Source organism: Lemur catta, chromosome 21 (assembly GCF_020740605.2).
Source record: "Lemur catta isolate mLemCat1 chromosome 21, mLemCat1.pri, whole genome shotgun sequence".
Classification (NCBI taxonomy): Eukaryota; Metazoa; Chordata; class Mammalia; order Primates; family Lemuridae; genus Lemur; species Lemur catta.
This window is the reverse complement of record NC_059148.1, coordinates 27,505,739-27,522,476: the sequence shown is the minus strand read 5'-3', so window position 1 is coordinate 27,522,476 and position 16,738 is coordinate 27,505,739. Positions and strand designations below refer to the sequence as shown.

At 43.5% G+C, this 16,738-nt stretch overlaps 1 protein-coding gene across 2 annotated transcripts in view; it reads right to left on the bottom strand.

Annotated features, from left to right (window-relative positions):
- Positions 1-4,017: 4,017 nt before the first annotated feature.
- CCDC62 (coiled-coil domain containing 62) overlaps positions 4,018-16,738 on the bottom strand; it is a 32,116-nt gene continuing 19,395 nt past the window's right edge. The window contains exons 10-13 of one of the 2 annotated variants that reach the window (XM_045534923.1): positions 15,581-15,725; positions 10,563-10,688; positions 5,513-5,606; positions 4,018-4,796 (exon numbers count right to left, since the gene is read on the bottom strand). In XM_045534923.1, coding sequence (XP_045390879.1) covers positions 5,553-5,606; positions 10,563-10,688; positions 15,581-15,725 — 325 coding nt within the window. In that variant the 3' untranslated portion in view covers positions 4,018-4,796; positions 5,513-5,552. Of the gene's footprint in view, positions 4,797-5,512; positions 5,607-10,562; positions 10,689-15,580; positions 15,726-16,738 lie in introns of those variants that run through there. The other variant, XR_006730740.1, reaches the window with a different exon arrangement.

Sequence of the window (16,738 nt, the reverse complement as noted above, 5' to 3'; positions counted from 1 at the left end):
CTGTGACCTAGGCTGATGGCACAGCACTCTAGCCTGGGCAACAGAGCGAGACTGTCTCAAAAAAAAAAAAAAAATAGCACAAAGAGACATTTTTCCCCTTTCTGGTCTTAATTTATGTGTCAAAGTGCACCCATGTGAGTGCTCCCTTTTTGTGCATCTCTAACAAAACTGCAGCTGTGGACGCGGGGATGCGGGGTGACTGTTCACAGGCAGCAGGCTCCGGACACCTCGCCAGGGCAGGGACAGTAAGGGCCGGGGGCTGGGGCGCAGCTGGGCTGGGACCTGAGCAGGCAGATGGGAACCAAACCTGGAGCTGGCCCAGCCAAGGACGGCGAGGAGATGCCCCAGGAAGGGCGGGAGACTTTTAAAATCATTATTATCATTATTGGCTTCCTTTTTAAACTATCAGTCACAAGGCTACAGTAAAAAAATTAATAAAAACCCGAAGTCCTCCCCAAGCGTAGCTCTCAGATGACTGTTAGTTTGTGTCTGCCGTGCTTAGCTTTCCTATCTGAAGGCAGATGCGAGATCGGGCATCAACAGCCACAGGCCTCCCCTCGCTCTTTGAGGGGAGGTATCCCCTACCTGCAAGTAGGAGTATGATGCCACCCAAACCTGCAAGCTGTCCCCTGGCTAGACCGTTAGCCCCCGGATCTCTCTAGCCAAGAGCTCACACTGAGAGCCATATCCGCCAAGGCTCTCCTCTCACTCTGCTAAAAATAAATTAATCATGCCTTATCTAATTCCAATCTCTGAAAAGCTTCTTTGCCAGAATAACAATAGAATGACAACAATAGCTAATATTTTGAGTGCTTAGTGTTTGCCAGACACTGGTAAACCCTTTACACGTATGTCTCGTTTTTAATCCTCCGCAACTTAGTCAAGACCTGTGGTCAAATACAACCACCATCAAGGGACACCAGCCGTTTCCCAGACTCCTTTTTCCCCGTGGAGCAAAAGCAGTTATCCTGTGACCTTGACATGCGCAGCACCCTCTTGTAAACCAGGCAGCACCCTCTGGGCCTAGAACATCTGCCAGGGTGACTTAATAGTAGCAACCAGCTACCGCTCTTAAATAATAATAGAGCTTGCTCCTGTGCCTGGGGCCATGCCTGGCATTTGTTAAACAGCATCTCACTTAATCTTCTTTAAAGTTGGTGGTGGTGTTTTTACAGACAGGCAGGCTCATAGAGTTCAGCCTGTGTTCACACAGCTGGGAAACGGTATACTCAGGATCCGGACTCAGATCTGCCGCATTTCAAAGGCCGTGCTCTCGGCAAGCAGGCCACTTGTACTGTATTCGGTGGCCAGTGACTTTCACTACTATACCGCCATGGGTTTGCTAATATATGTCCGATGAATTGTAATTTATCTGCTTATAGGTAAGACTTTGAGCTCCTAGAGGCCAGAGAACACCCTGTCTTACTCAGTCTTCTAGCGCAGCGCTTGGCAGAGTGCCTGGTGCACAGCGATGTTCAATAAATGCGTGTGAAATGAGGGCTGAAAGAGTAAACGAACACCCCCATCATTTGGTACACTTCAGTGTACGGGTTATTTTATGAAAGAGCATTCCTGGGGACACAAGGATGCTAACTTTCCCACTCCTCATTGCTACAGTTCATCTCTGGGGACATCTTCAGGCAGGACTAGTACTGCCTGCTCCAGTACTGAGATTCTCTGTGTCACCAGATTCAGACTGTCACTTTGGGATGTCTCAAGGGCTGTTTCATCCTCCTTCCCAGGGTACTACAAAGGCAAAGCATTTGGGATACAAATTGGACCTCATCTCAAGGAAAATCCAAGACAAACAGTAGAGGTTACATCACTTGGGCTCACTAAAATGCTGTATCTACACTGCCTCGTTGACACACATGCATGACTTGTCCCCAGCCTCTCTTTCTGGCTTCATCTTGCGCCATCCTGGCCCATCACGTCTGCAAACGCGTTGTGTCATGCTCCTCCATCCACCTCAGGGCCTTTGCACATGCTGTTACTATTGTCTGGAATTCTCTTCCTCTTCCTGTTGGCCTAGTTAGCATCTACTCATCTTTCGGCTCTTGGTTCAGATGTCACTTCTTCAGGGAAGCATTCCCTAAACCCTCCACCCTTGACCTTTCTCCCTGTTACATGCTGTCACAGTATCTCAAAGCTTTACTTCATAGCACTTACCAGTCTTCCATGTGATTACTTGACTAAAGTCTGTCTCCACCACAGACTGCAAGCAAGGGTTAAGTCTGCTTTGCTCACCGTTGTGTCTCCAGTGGCCAACAAAACACCTACTGGATGCTCAAAATTATTTTGTTCTTTTTTTTGTTGGATTTCTTAAGCATGTATTTGGCTGAAAACCCAGAAGTCCTTTTCAAGACGGATGAATGTGCATTCCTCATTTGATAAACTCCTCAGAGACTATTCTGGTTTTTAACCTCCCTGTCAGCTGCAGCCTTGATTAATGTGTCTGGTTTCTTATTTTCATCTCATTCACTCTGTTCTCTATGACGGAGGAGGTTGCTACGATTATTCTATTGAAGGCCAAAAATGATGAACCTTCCTGTAACGTGTCCTAACAAAATCGTCATCAAATGGCTCAAGAAGGCTGGGCGCGGTGGCTCACGCCTGTAATCCTAGCACTTTGGGAGGCCGAGGTAGAAGGATCACTCGAGCCCAGGAGTATGAGGTTGCAGTGAGCCATGATGATGCCACTGCACTCCAGCTGGGGCGACAGAGTAAGACTCTGTCTTTAAAAAAAAAAAAGGCTCAAGAGAAACACAGGTGCACTATGCAAAACACCACCCTAACTACAGGTGTGGAACCACAGAAGGGGAGTCTCAACACAAAGCCACAGACAAACTGTGGGATCAATTAGCCAGAGGACAACGAGGTTTCATTTCTCAGCCACCTTCTGAAAATGTATAGAGCCAGCCTATAGCAGCCTCTCAATTCTATGCATTCCAGTGGCACTTTTGGGGTAAAACTGTTTTTAGTGTTTATGCATTATCTGGATGCAGAATTTCTTTCTTTTGCGGGGTATTTCTATTTCTGTTTAAAAAAAAAATCTGTTCACTAATTCTAAAAATACCCCTCTATCAGTCTTTTCCAATGGCTGAGATCATTTCTGGCAGGCAAATTATAGTGTAATTCTAAGATGTTATGTTCATCTTAAGAATGTTGATGATAAAACATAAATGCCAAAATCTAGTCTTAACTTGCAACTATTTCAAACATACTATGAGACTACCTCTTGCATCCGTTAAAGTACAGAAGAAAAAAGAAAAAAGAGACTGCTTCTCTTTAACATAAATTGATCACACATTTAAATAACTTAGGTTGAGATACGTAATTTGCTAATATTCAAATTCCCCATTCTTGAATTACATGTGGAATAATACACAACAATGTGGTGGGATAAGAATAGGTACCATAATCGTAGGAGCTAAAATACATTTAGCCATAAAATAGTTTTCAATTATTTTCAAATCCTTTGGTTCCCTGAAATTTTCCTACTTAGCATCTAGCGAGTGTTCCCTTTTCACAAGGCAAGTTGAAATGTAGCCATGGACCTATCATAAACAGAGGGAGAAAACTGAATATTTGGATTCTCAGATTGGAAGTCAGTCTCTCCGGGGAGGACGTTTTAGGTCCCCTAGTTGGCTGGCGGTGGTTCAGAATCAACTACACCTTTTTCGGTTTTGCTCTGTACAAACTGGCCCGAGGGAGAAAGCATGCATTGATAAAGAACATAACTAAACCTCACCCCATTCCTCTTTTCAGCACCCTAATTAAAAAGGCTAAAGCGGGTGGCTCATCCCCTCTCATGAAAATCATCTCTGAAGTAACACTGAAACCTTCTAACAAAGGGACATTTATTCAGCACAATAGAACTTTGATATCTGCAATGCTTAAAAAAAAAAGGCCTTCCCATTCCTGAGGACATTAACTCACCAGGTTCAGTTTAAAGCAACTAACCTTCCTTATTTTACTCCTGTGTCATGAAAAGAAACCAAAGAAACATTTTTATTATTAAAAATATTTTTTATTGGCTGAAGGTCATCGATTCTCTTAGAAGGGGCACAGAGGCACATAGTAGTATATTCTTTAAAAAATTAAATTACAAATTAAAACAGAAGTGTTTTATTCTTTAATGATAAAATAAAATGCATATAAAACTTGATCTTCCAGCAAGCTTTGTGTAAGTAGACGGGACTTCTACAGACCCAGATGAGGTGGGGCTCTGCTCAGCTTGGGACAAAAGGACCTCGATTGTCAATTTAAAGAGCTATTTTCCAGTTGGAAACATTTTATAGTATATCATTTCATGTCTATTTACACAGCAAAGTCCAGACCTAAAACCGTAAGAGAATACTATTATATTTTGAGCTGACTCTGATAAGCTATTGGTTATAATTTAAATGTATGCATAGTTTTTTTTTAATCAGATAGTTAAAACAGCATTTGATAGCAGGGGTTCTCTATTTGATGTTCACACCTTAAAAGAGCTTCTCTAGTGTTTAACTATGGTCTGTATCTTTGAAGAGAAGTCTCTGTCTTTCTTAGCATAATTCCAAGTTTGTATATATATGATAAGGTCTAATTTCTTACACATGAAAATATTTCTTACACACAAAAATGGTTACTTTGAAAACAAAATATAGATGTTTAAAAAAATTAACGTTCAGGTCCTGCTCCCCTTTGGTGTTGAATGTTGCTTAGAGAGAATCACAATCCTCTTTTTGTTTTAGGGCTGAGTGTTTGGTATTGTTGTCTGCTTTCCGCCTTCCACTTAGATGAGAAATCTGCTTCTGGAGGAAGGAAAACAACAGAGTGGATAAAATAAAAATCAATTAGCATTGGACAGTGTGCTGTAAGCTCCCAATGTCTGAGATATTAACCATGCATCCTGATTTTCATCAACAGCAGGTCATGCAAAACGTTACAGATATGACAACTCAGCAGACAGAGGGAGAGAAGAGGAGAGAGGGAGGGAGGAGGGGGGGCTTTGCTGCTTCCCCAGCGTCTTCCAAATGCTCTGTGCTTACCTTGGAACCCCCGGAAATGACCGCACCCTCTACCTTATCAAACTAGATTCTGGGAAGGCTTTGCATATGAAATGAAGGTTTGACAGGCAGAAACATAAATCAAGAAAGTGCTTACTGGGTCAATAAACTTTGCTATAAAACTTGGAACCCCATGTCCAGACTTCCTTCCTGCCAGACACCCAGGTGAAATGCTGAAAGGTGCATTTAGATCCTGATTGTTAAAGCCGTGTCTTTGTACTCACTTCCTTAGATTCAAAACTCTAGGTATTGAGAACGAGAACTTTCGGATCTGCATTTCCACCTGCAGTTGACATTGTGCTCTGATTAAATTTAGGTGTGTGTAAATAGGTCAGGCAAAAGAGAAAGTATTACAGGTCAAACAAATGCGTGCGTGGCCTTGACTCTGCATTATCAATGTCCCCAAGTTACTTATTAAATATCAATGGAGATATCAGGTGAGATAAGCAAAGGTGACCTACCCAGCATCACAGTGAATGCTGAAGTTGACTTTTGTTTTCTTCAATAACTGCCAAAGGTATTTTTTTGAGCTGACTCTTCTGAGACTTCTGAGTTCTAGAAAACAACTCTCAAATTAGTACCTGGAGTACAGACACTAGAAAATACTTAAGATTAGACACAAATATAGCAGAAGTGCCTTTAAAAGACCTCAGGCAGAGATAGCTGCATTCCTATGTTTACTGCAGCATTAGGACAGCCAAGATGCGGAAGCAACCCGAGTGCCCCGCAACAGATGAGTGGATGAAGAAAATGCGGAGTATATGCTCAGTGGAACACTCTTTAGCCACAAAAACGAGTGAAATTCTGTCACTTGCAGCAACGTGGATGAACCTGGAGGACACTGTGCCAAGTGAACTAAGCCAGGCACAGGACAAATCCTGCACGATCTCACGTGTGAAATCTAAAAGGCCGAAGTCACAGACACAGAGAGTGGAAGGGTGGTCACGGGGGCTGGGGGGTGGCTGGGGAACGGGGGGTTGTTGGTCAGTTACTCAGGAGGAACGTGTTTTACTGATCAACCGCACAGCATGGTGACTGCAGTTAATAATAATGTTTTGTGTGTTTCAAAATTGCCAAAAGGGTGGATTCTAAATCTTTTTACCACAAAGAAATGATAAGTATGTGAGGTGATGGATATGTTAATTAGTTTGATTTAATTATTCCACAATGTTATACACGTGTCAAAACATTACCTTGTACCCTATAAACATATACAATTATTATTCAATTTTGTTCATTTTAAAAAGACCTTAGAGAATTAACAAAATACAACAAAGTGATTCCATCAACTACCATCCATCATTCCACAATCATTTCTTTTCTTTTCTTTTTTCAGAGACAGGGTCTTCTTCTTCTTCTTCTTTTTTTTTTTTTTTTTGAGGCAGAGTTTTGCTCTGTCACCCTGCATACAGTGCAGTGGGGTCACCAGCCCCAAAGTCCTGGGCTCTTGCCTCAGCCTCCCAAGTAGCTGGGACTACAGGTGCATGCTACCATGCCCGACTTATTTTCCTATTTTTAGTAGAGACGGGGTCTCTTTCTTGCTCAGGCTGGTCTTGAACTCCTGAGCTCAAGCCATCTTCCTGCATCGGCCTCCCAGAGTGCTAGGATTCAGGCATGAGCCGCCATGCCTGGCCAAGAGACAGAGTCTTGCTCTGTCTCCCAGGCTGGAGTACAGTGGTGCAATCATAGCTCACTGCAGCCTCGAGCCCCTGGCCTCAAGTGATCCTCTCGCCTCAGCCTCCCAGAGTGCTGGGATCACTGAACCCAGCCAAGATTTCTTGATTTCCCATTCATGTGTGGGGCCCCTTGTTTCTGCTCTCCTGGTAGGGCTGTTCTGTTCGCTTTACTTTATGTGTTAGGGCCAAACTCTGGCAGCCAGCGAATGCCCACATGCAACTGGCTCAGCCTCAGGGTCAAGACAGACTGCGTGGTGAGTCCTTAATGAAGACAATGGTCGGGAACAGGAATCAACAACTCTTAAGTGCTCTAAGTGCCTGCTGAGCGCTTGGTTAGCCTTGGTGGGCGTAGGGGGAAGGAAGGGGAGGACGACACCTGGAAAGACCACAGCACATGCGGGTGGTGAACTCCGGCTTGCAGGCAGGCCAGCTCCTCAGCCTCCCCCTCCTCCCTGTGGGGGCTGCATTCCAGTCACCAGGGACCACCTCAGGGCACCCAGGAAGCTTCCAGCCCCCTGTGCTGTCACTCATGCTGCTCCCCTCTGCTCAACTGCCTGCCTCTGCATTTTACAACCCAGTGTATTTTATCTCTGCCCTTTACAAACTTCATTCTAAAAGGGACCCACAAAAATCGGTAAGAACCAATCGGAACGCCCCGTCCTGTGTACTGGCCACAACTCCAAGTTCAGTTTAAGGTTGAGTCCAGGCGCCATTCCCAGCCCTGAAGCCAGCAGGAGGCCACGTGGGCAAGGTGATGCGCTGCATTTGTCTTCCCTTTTTCCTCCTTTATCTACTTTTCAGTTATTGGGGTTTTGGGGGGGAATCATTTGCAAATCACAATAACATAAACAGGTATAAATCGAGAAGTTGTGCGCCTCCTACTGGTAACAATTCACCTCATCCTTCCACCGTGTCCTCGTGCACGTGTCGATTCTTATTCCCGTCCCGCTCTTGCATAGGCACAAGGCATAGGAACTTTCCAGTGTCTGCCTGTTTCCACTTAACAATGTATCTGGGAATAGTTCCACACCCAGAGCCTCTCGATCTGTCTGTGGCCGGGAAGGACTCCTCTGTGGGGACGCACCAGGGTTTGCTCACTCTGCTCCTTATGCCGGACGCGTGGATCGATGACTCTGCTGCTGCTGTAACACAGCAACGCTGCGATGAAAGCCTTGTTGCAATGCGGCAGAGTGCCTGTCCCACCGTCTCTGAACTACCGTCCTCGTCCCTAGCAACAGACGGCAAAGCCCTGGCCAGGCAGCCTGCTCAGAACTCCACCCTAATCCCTTGTTACAGAAATTAAGAATTTTGCACAAAATTATGTGCTTTTCCCGCATCTAGCTGTACTCAGTACGAAGGCACGAGGGGAGGATTTGTGAGTCTAAAGCATGCTGCCAAGTAGATTTGATGATGAATCAGCTCATCAGTCTGCTGGAAAATATACTGTATCTGGAGCCAATAGTTTTCCAATTAAATGATTTTCTGCTTCTAGCCATGCGATGTGGACCAAGAGATGCAGTCATTTTTCCTCACTTGTGAAATCAAAGGCTCTTCTGGTTCTTTCTGGCTCAAAAACTCTCTTAAACCAAGTCTTCGCCGACCTCAAACAGCTTTCCCATTTTTTCAGGCGACACCTGAGCTCACAGTTTAGCCTTTTTTTCCTGAACTTTTCTTGCCAGTTCCAGTCAAGAGGGGTCCCGAGCACTCCGTGTAGCAGGGGCTGTTGTGTGCCACAGCCAGGGTGCCGCCATGACCACGGCTCCTAAGGCCCCCGAGGTGCGGTGGGAGGACATGTAATCAGAGACAGCGGCCGGGGATGTGCGCGGTGACGGAGATGAAGTCACACACACACACACACACAGAGCCACACTATGAGGACAGAAATGGAGGTTGCAGTGAGCTATGATGACGGCACTCCACCCTAGCCCAGGAAACAGAGGCAGAGCCCGTCTTGATAATAAATAAATAAATAAATAATAAATAAAATCAAAAGCTTCCTCTGCCCCAATGTAAATGAACTGCCTCACTAATGCTTCAGAGAGAATCTGTGAAGAAGAAATCTTCCTAGGAAACACCAGAGTCCATCACAGCTTCTAGTTTGAAAAGCTTATACGACACACGTGGTACACATGGCATGCTCTGAAAAATTGCTATTTGGGGAGCCTATTATTTTATTTTATTTTTTTTAAAGAGACAGGGTCTCACTCTGTGGCCCAGGCTGGAGTGCAGTGGTGTGATCACAGCTCACTGCAGCTGTGAACTCCTGGGCTCAAGTGATCCTCCTGCCTCAGCCTCCCCAATAGCTGGGACTACGGGCACGTGCCACCATGCCTGGCTTATCTTCTTTTTTTAGAGATGGAATCTTGCTTTGTTGCCCAGGCTGACTCCTGCCTCGGTCTCCCAAAGTGTTGGGATTATAGACATGAGCCACTGCGCCAGGCCGTGGAGCCTGTTCTTCCAGGTAATCTTTGCAACTTCTTAAGGCTCGTGGCAATGATCGATTGCTTGAGAACACTGATTCTAAAATAGTTAATGTTCTAGTTTTGGGTCATCTGTGTCACATGGAAACTTGTTCCATGGAACTCCGAATCTCACAAAATACCAATATGAAGAATAACCAAGCAAGAAATCTCAGGGAGCATTTCATGGAACGAGGAGAGGATATCAGCTCTCACTGTTTCTACTCAACACTGATCTGGACGTCCCAGCCAGAACAATACGAGAAGAAAAATAAATAAAACTGTCTTTACTCACAAATGACATGACTGTGTAAAAACTCCTAAGGAAGTTACAGAAAATCTACTAGAATAGGTGAATTCTGCAGAGTTGCAATTTACAAAAACCAGCTGTAGTTATTTATATCAATAGACAATTTTAGAATGAAATATAAAATATCACGTATAATGGTATCAAGAGCATACAGGTTAGTATCCCTAATCCAAAAATCTGAAATCCACAATGCTTCAAAATCTGAAACTTTTTGAGTGCCAACATGATGCTTTTAGATTTCAGACTTTCAGATTTGGGATGCTTAACTGGTAAGTATATAATGCAAATATTCAAAAATCTGAAAAAATCTGAAATCCAAAACATTGCTTCTCCCAAGTATTTCAGATATGGGATACTCAATCTGTATCAGGGATAAATTTAAGAAAAGATGTGCAAGATCTCTACAATGAAAACTACAAAATATGGGTAAAAGAAATGAAGACAGACCTAAATAAATGGAGATATACTCTGTTCATGGTTGCCAATCCTCCCTAAAGTGATCTGTAGATTCAAGGAAACCACAATACTACACTGCATTTTTGTAAAAATTGACGAGTTGATTCTAAAATTGATATGATCTGCAAAGGACCTAGAATACTCAAAGCAATTTTGAAAAAGAAGAACAAAGTGGAGAACTAATACTTGATTTCAAGACTTTTTACAGAGCTATCGTAATCAGTGCAGTGTGCTATTGGTGTAAGGAGAGACAAACAGATCAATGGAATCACCAGCAAGTCCAGAAATAGATACTTCCTTGTGAGGTCAACCGATAGTCAACAAAGGTGCCAGAACTAATTCAATGGGAAAGAATAGTCTTTTCAATAAATCGTGTTGGGACTAAATATATGTAGAGGAAAAAAATGAACCTTGAGGAAGTGTGGAGGCAGTGACATTTGAGCATGACTGTTTCCTCCTTAAAACCAGCATGCTCCCTCCCTCCCTCCCTCCCTCCGACATGTCCATTCCAACCACTCCACTGGCCGCCCTCCCAGTGATACGTGCACACCAGCGATCAGCCCCGTATTCAGATGCTGCAAACGCAGTCGGGATGAAGCGGAACACGTACGTTTTTGGCGCTGCTGTTGACATTCTCACAGGTGATGGGCAGCAGCGTGCTCAGCTCCAGGTCTGTCACCATCTGACGAGACTCGGCCAGCAGGCGCTGGAGCTTACTTGTGGGGGAAAAGTCATCCTGCGGAGATAACACATTTGAACATTCGTGAAATTAACAAGCATTTTTTACATGTTTATGTTTACAAACACGTTACAAACGCAAGTGTTAACTACCTATTAATATTTCCTCACTTTAGGTATTACAAAGCAAAGCAGGACATCAGACAGCAGAACAACCAAATTCCTTTTATTTCTTAGAGCTGCCTCAGTTAAATAATTCGACTTATGCAGAGCTTATGACAACTAAGTAACATCCATGTGACAAAACAATCCCAAGGCACTGTTTAGCTCTCCTAAGTCAACTTTCCAAGGCCATACCTAGCACGGCAAAATACTTGCCACGTGGAGCTTTAACACTAAAGGGTTGTGAGTTTATAGTTAATCTTCCAACTGGGGATCGAATTTTTAACATGAAAATGAGTCAGTGCCTAGACTAAGTTTTTTGTTAAGCAAAGTTAATTTCGAATTTTCCACAAACAAGATCACTACTGACCTGGCATGTCAAAGATGTCTAACAAACGTGCTAAGTGAATATGTCTGTGTATATATATGGATAATATAGGCATGCAATGTTATGACTGTCTGAGAAAAAATAGGTACAAACATTGAAAAAGGATCTCTAAGAGCTAAAAAAAAAAAAAGTAATAGCTAATATTTTCCCTCATATTTATAGCTTTAACAAATTAATGGCTTTAATGTGGTATAACTGACATACAACTACCTGTACAATTAAAGTGTACAATCTGATGAGTTTCTACACAAGTATGTACCCATGAAACCACGCCCACAAAGAACATTGAACCCATTCATCGCACCCAAGGCCCTATGTCCTTCCTCCATTCCCAGACAACCCCTGACCTGCTTTCTATAACTAGAGATTAGTTTGTACTTTCTAGAATTTTCTATGAATGCATTGACACTTTTATCTGTTTGGCTTCTTTCACTTTGTGTAATTATCTTGAGAGATCCACCCATAATGTTGTTTGTGTAAATAATCAATTCTTTTTCATTGCTGAGTATTTCATTTATGGATGTACCACAGTTATTTGTCCATTCACTTGTTAATGGACATTTGGGCTGTTTCCAGTTTTTCTGCTACTATAAATAAAGCTGCTTGAATATTCATGTGTACACATGTTTTCATTTCTTTAGGAATGGAGTGGCTAGGAAGGTATATATTTAACTTTTTAATAAACTGCCAAAGTATTTTTTTTTTTTTTTTTGAGACAGAGTCTCACTTTGTTGCCCGGGCTAGAGTGAGTGCCGTGGCATCAGCCTAGCTCACAGCAACCTCAGACTCCTGGGCTTAAGCGATCCTACTGCCTCAGTCTCCTGAGTAGCTGGGACTACAGGCATGAGCCACCATGCCCGGCTAATTTTTTGTATATATATTTTTAGTTGGCCAGATAATTTCTTTCTATTTTTAGTAGAGACGGGGTCTCACTCTTGCTCAGGCTGGTCTCGAACTCCTGACCTCGAGCGATCCACCCGCCTCGGCCTCCCAGAGCTAGGATTACAGGCGTGAGCCACCGCGCCCCGCCAAAACTGCCAAAGTATTTTCCAAAGTGGTTGTACCAGTCCCAGTCTAGTCAACACTTGGTATGGTCAATTTTTATTTATTTATTTTTAATTTTTTTTTTTTTTTGAGACAGAATCTCACTCTGTTGCCCAGGCTAGAGTGCCGTGGCATCAGCCTAGCTCACAGCAACCTCAAACTCCTGAGCTCAAGCAATCCTCCTGCCTCAGCCTCCTGAGTAGCTGGGACTACCAGTGTGCACTACCACGCCTGGCTAATTTTTTCTACTTTTAGTAGAGACGGTGTCTTGCTCTTGCTCAGGCTGGCCTCGAACTCCTGACCTCAAGCGATCCTCCCACCTCGGCCTCCCAGAGTGCTAGGATTATAGGTGTGAGCCACCGCACCCGGCCTGGTCAATTTTTAAATTTCAGACTGGAACTTGTTTTGTTTGTAAAAGAGCTGCATCGAAGACCCTACTTATGATGCAGACACTGGCTGTCGGAGACTGCCTCAGAGAAACCCTCGTCTGTAAGGACAGTGCTCACGGAAGCGCCCGTGCGGAAACACCCCCCTGCCTGGAAGCAGGGCTCGGATAAATGGTGTTTTATTCCATCAACAGACCACATATCAGTCAACAATAAAACGAACATGCTGGGTCTACTATGTCTACAAGTGCCAGCATGGATAAATGTCACAAAATACCGACAGAGTTGGAAAAACCATATTGCAGAAGAATATATACACATTTTACCATTTATATACATTATGTACACTTAAAAAAATTTTTTTATTTTAGCATATTATGGGGGTATAAATGTTTAGGTTACGTATATTGCCTTTGCCCCACCTGAGTCAGAGCTTCAAGTGTGTCCATCCCCCAGACGGTGTGCACTGCACCCACTAGGTGTGAAGGTACCCATCCCCTCCTCCCCCACACCTGCCTGACACCCGATGAATGTTATTACTATATGTGCACTTAAGTGTTGATCAGTTAATACCAATTTGATGGTGAGTACATGTGGTGCTTGTTTTTCCATTCTTGTGATCATTCACTTAGTAGAATGGGCTCCAGCTCTATCCAGGATAATACGAGAGGTGTTGGATCAACATTGTTTTTTGTGGCTGAGTAGAACTCCATGGTATACATATACCACATTTTATTAATCCACTCATGTATTGATGGGCGCTTGGGCTGTTTCCACCACTTTGCAATTGTGAACTGTGCCACTATAAACATTCTAGTGCAGATGTCTTTTCTATAGAATGTCTTTTTGTTCTTTTGGGTAGATGCCCAGTAATGGGATTGCTGGATCAAATGGTAATTCTACCTGTAGCTCTTTGAAGTATCTCCATATTACTTTCCACAGAGGTTGAACATTTTAAAAACACAGAAAACACTATGTAAAGTTTACATATATACTTTTATATGCTAGAAGCATAAAAACAAGCATGGAACCGACTTCAGGACTGTGGTTAAGTGGTGGTGGTGGGGTGGGCATGGGGAGAAGGCTTGTGGGCCTTAGACTTCATCTCCAACAATGTATTTCTTTAAAAAGAAAAATAAAGCATATATGCCCAAATGTAAACATCTGTTAAATCTGAATGTAGGTACACAATTGCTTGTTATATTATTCTTTTTTTGTATGCTTAAAATATTTATTAATTGAAAATAAATATACCAATTACCTAGAAGGCCTAAGGGACGCCTCCCCTAACACTGACCAGCAGGAGAGGAGCAGAAGGGGCAACTCGGACTTCGGTTATAACAGAATCCAGAGGACAAAGCCCAGCCCCCTGTGGAGCGGGCACTGCACAAATGACTGAGCCCTGAAGACTCGGTCACAATTCTCCCAGTGTGCACACCCGGGGCTGGGATGTTGTTAACTGAGCTCAGGCCTCCTCTCCCCAACCCAAGCACGCATCAGAATCCCCTGGCGGGCTCAGGGAAACACGGACTGGGCCCCTCTCCCAGCTTCTGATTCAGGAGGGCCTGGGTGGGCCTGAGCAACTGCGTTTCTAGCAAGTTCCCAGGTGATGCTGCTGCAGCGGGTCCCCAGAACACACTTTGAGAGAGAACCCTGCTCTGAACACTTCCGTCCTCCTTGTCTTTCCTTCCTCCAGGCTGTCAGTGAAAAACTATAATACGGAAATGAGACTTTTTTAAAAAATTAAATTTGTTGAATTAAAGCTCATTCCTCCCATGCCTCACTTGAAATCAGATGGTACGCCCATTTCAATTTCTCTTTTAAAAAAGGAAGGAAGAAAAGATTTTCACCTAAAGCCTTTGAGGAAGAAGCACCTGCTCCTGCTGTAGTTTCTGAAGGTTTACAGAAAAGGCACCAGGGGACAATCTACACTTACGGGGCAGTGTCCGAGAGACCTTGCTCCTGGGCTGGCACAGCGCACAGCCTGGCACTAGCTCTCTCATTGGCAGCGTGAAGATTTAAATTTGCCATCCTGGCAGATCATAAATGTTAGACATTTTCTTATATAATAAAATCCCATTTATCATGCATCAATCAGCATGCACCTCTCCGCACAGAGGTATCTGTAAGCCAACTCCCCAGCACGCCAGCTGGGACTGGCTGCAGACTCAGCTGTTGCCAGGGGGTGTGTTTGGACGAAGGGGTGGCTGAGCCCAGGCAGTTGGGTGACATCTTCTGGGTGTACATTTCTGTGTTGTTCTTCTGGGTTGTTTTTTTTTTTTTTTTTTTTTTTTAACAATGAACATATATCAAATTGCAAAAACAAAAAATACAATTTTTCTTGAAAGTAAAAAAATAAGAGGACTGCTTACAAAGCACGTGAAAGTCCTATACTTTAAAAGAACTGGCTGGGCATGGTGGCTCATGCCTGTAATCCTAGCAGTCTGAGAGGCCAAGGACGGAGTATCACTTGAGCTCAGGAGTTCGAGACCAGCCTGAGCAAGAGTGAGACCCCGTCTCTACTAAAAATAGAAAAATATTAGCTAGGCGTGGTGGTGCGTGCCTGTTGTCCCAGCTACTCAGGAGGCTAAGACAGGAGGATCACCTGAGCCCAAGAGTTGGTGGCTCTAGGGAGCTAGGAGTGAGACTGTCTCAAAAAAAAAGAAAAAAGAAAAAGAAAAATTAGCTGGACATGGCGATGCGCACCTGTAGCCTCAACTACTGGGGAGGCTGAGGCAGGAGGATCACCTGAGCCCTGGAGTTGGAGGCTGCAGAGAGCGATGATCGCACCACCTCCTCCAGCCTGGGAGACAGAGCGAGACCCTGGACCCTGTCTCTAGAAACAAACACACGCACACCTGAGGAATGGCCAAAACGAAGCAAGCGAACCGCAGTGCCAGAGAAGCATCGAAGCACGCTGGCGAGAGGTCCCGCTTGAATCTGCGACAGATCTCTAAGCAAAATACGAACCTTTTCACTGGACATCACTTCATCTTTGCTGACTAACAAACTCTTAGGTGAGTTATTTTTATCAGAAGACGACTCTGTCTCATCCTCTCTTAAGGCAGATTTTGAAGAACTCAAACAGTGGGAATGTTGGATGGCAAATAGTTCACTACGAACAATAAAACCAAACAAGAACATGTCTTAAAACAATATCATATATATATCACTAATACTCAAACATATCTAAAGAAGACAAAATCATAAGTGTTTTTGTTAATGAAGCAGCTTGGGTTTGAGTAGAATATTATAGACTGGGGTAGAACATTATAAATTAATGCATACCTTTTGCAAATAAGAATTAAAATTCTTAGTTAAGGGTAACTATAGAATAGGGAAGTTCCACCTCCCAAAAAATACAGAGAGAAGAAGGTTCTAGGGACAGGATCATCCAAAAGGGAGGAAAAAAATTAACATAGAATAAGTTTACACTTGTGAAAATTTCAGGTTTTTGGTTTGTGAGACTGATTTCTGTTAATGGTTTTTTAAAGTCCTTTTATAAAAGTATTATGGCCCCACGGAGCCTCCCTCACTGATCCTCCTACAGGTAGACAGTGTTGGGAACAAACACGGAGCTAAGCTTCTAAGTATGTTATTAAGGTTTGGGCTCAACGCAGAGTTTAACAGCAAAAGCCATTCTGGAACAGACCGGAGGCAACGGAACCTACAGCTAGGTGGGAACAGGCTGCCTGGGGTTCCTCCCTCCCCTGGAACAGTGGCACACATGTGAACATTTTAGTTAGATAATGAGGTAGGCACACCGGTTCTTATAATCTAAGGAAAAGTAGGAAAACACGATTATCTTTCTACTTAAGCACATATTTGTCATGTGATGTCTTGGCATGCGTCCCTGCTGGCAGAACAAGCCGTCACTTCAATTATTTTAAGTCAGCGAGGTCAAAGGGGCCTTGAAAGAAACTCTGAATGTAAATTTGAATTTATTTCACACGTTAAATTTAATCCATTATGCTCTTAAAACTATCTGACATAAGCTTTTCCTTTAATATATAAGTGCTCTTGTTTACTGGTGAAAAATAGGCAGCTGTACCCTACTGACGCCTGCAAATATCCAAAGATCTTTAAAAAGCAAATAAGAATGCATGACATTTAGTGTCACCACCAGCT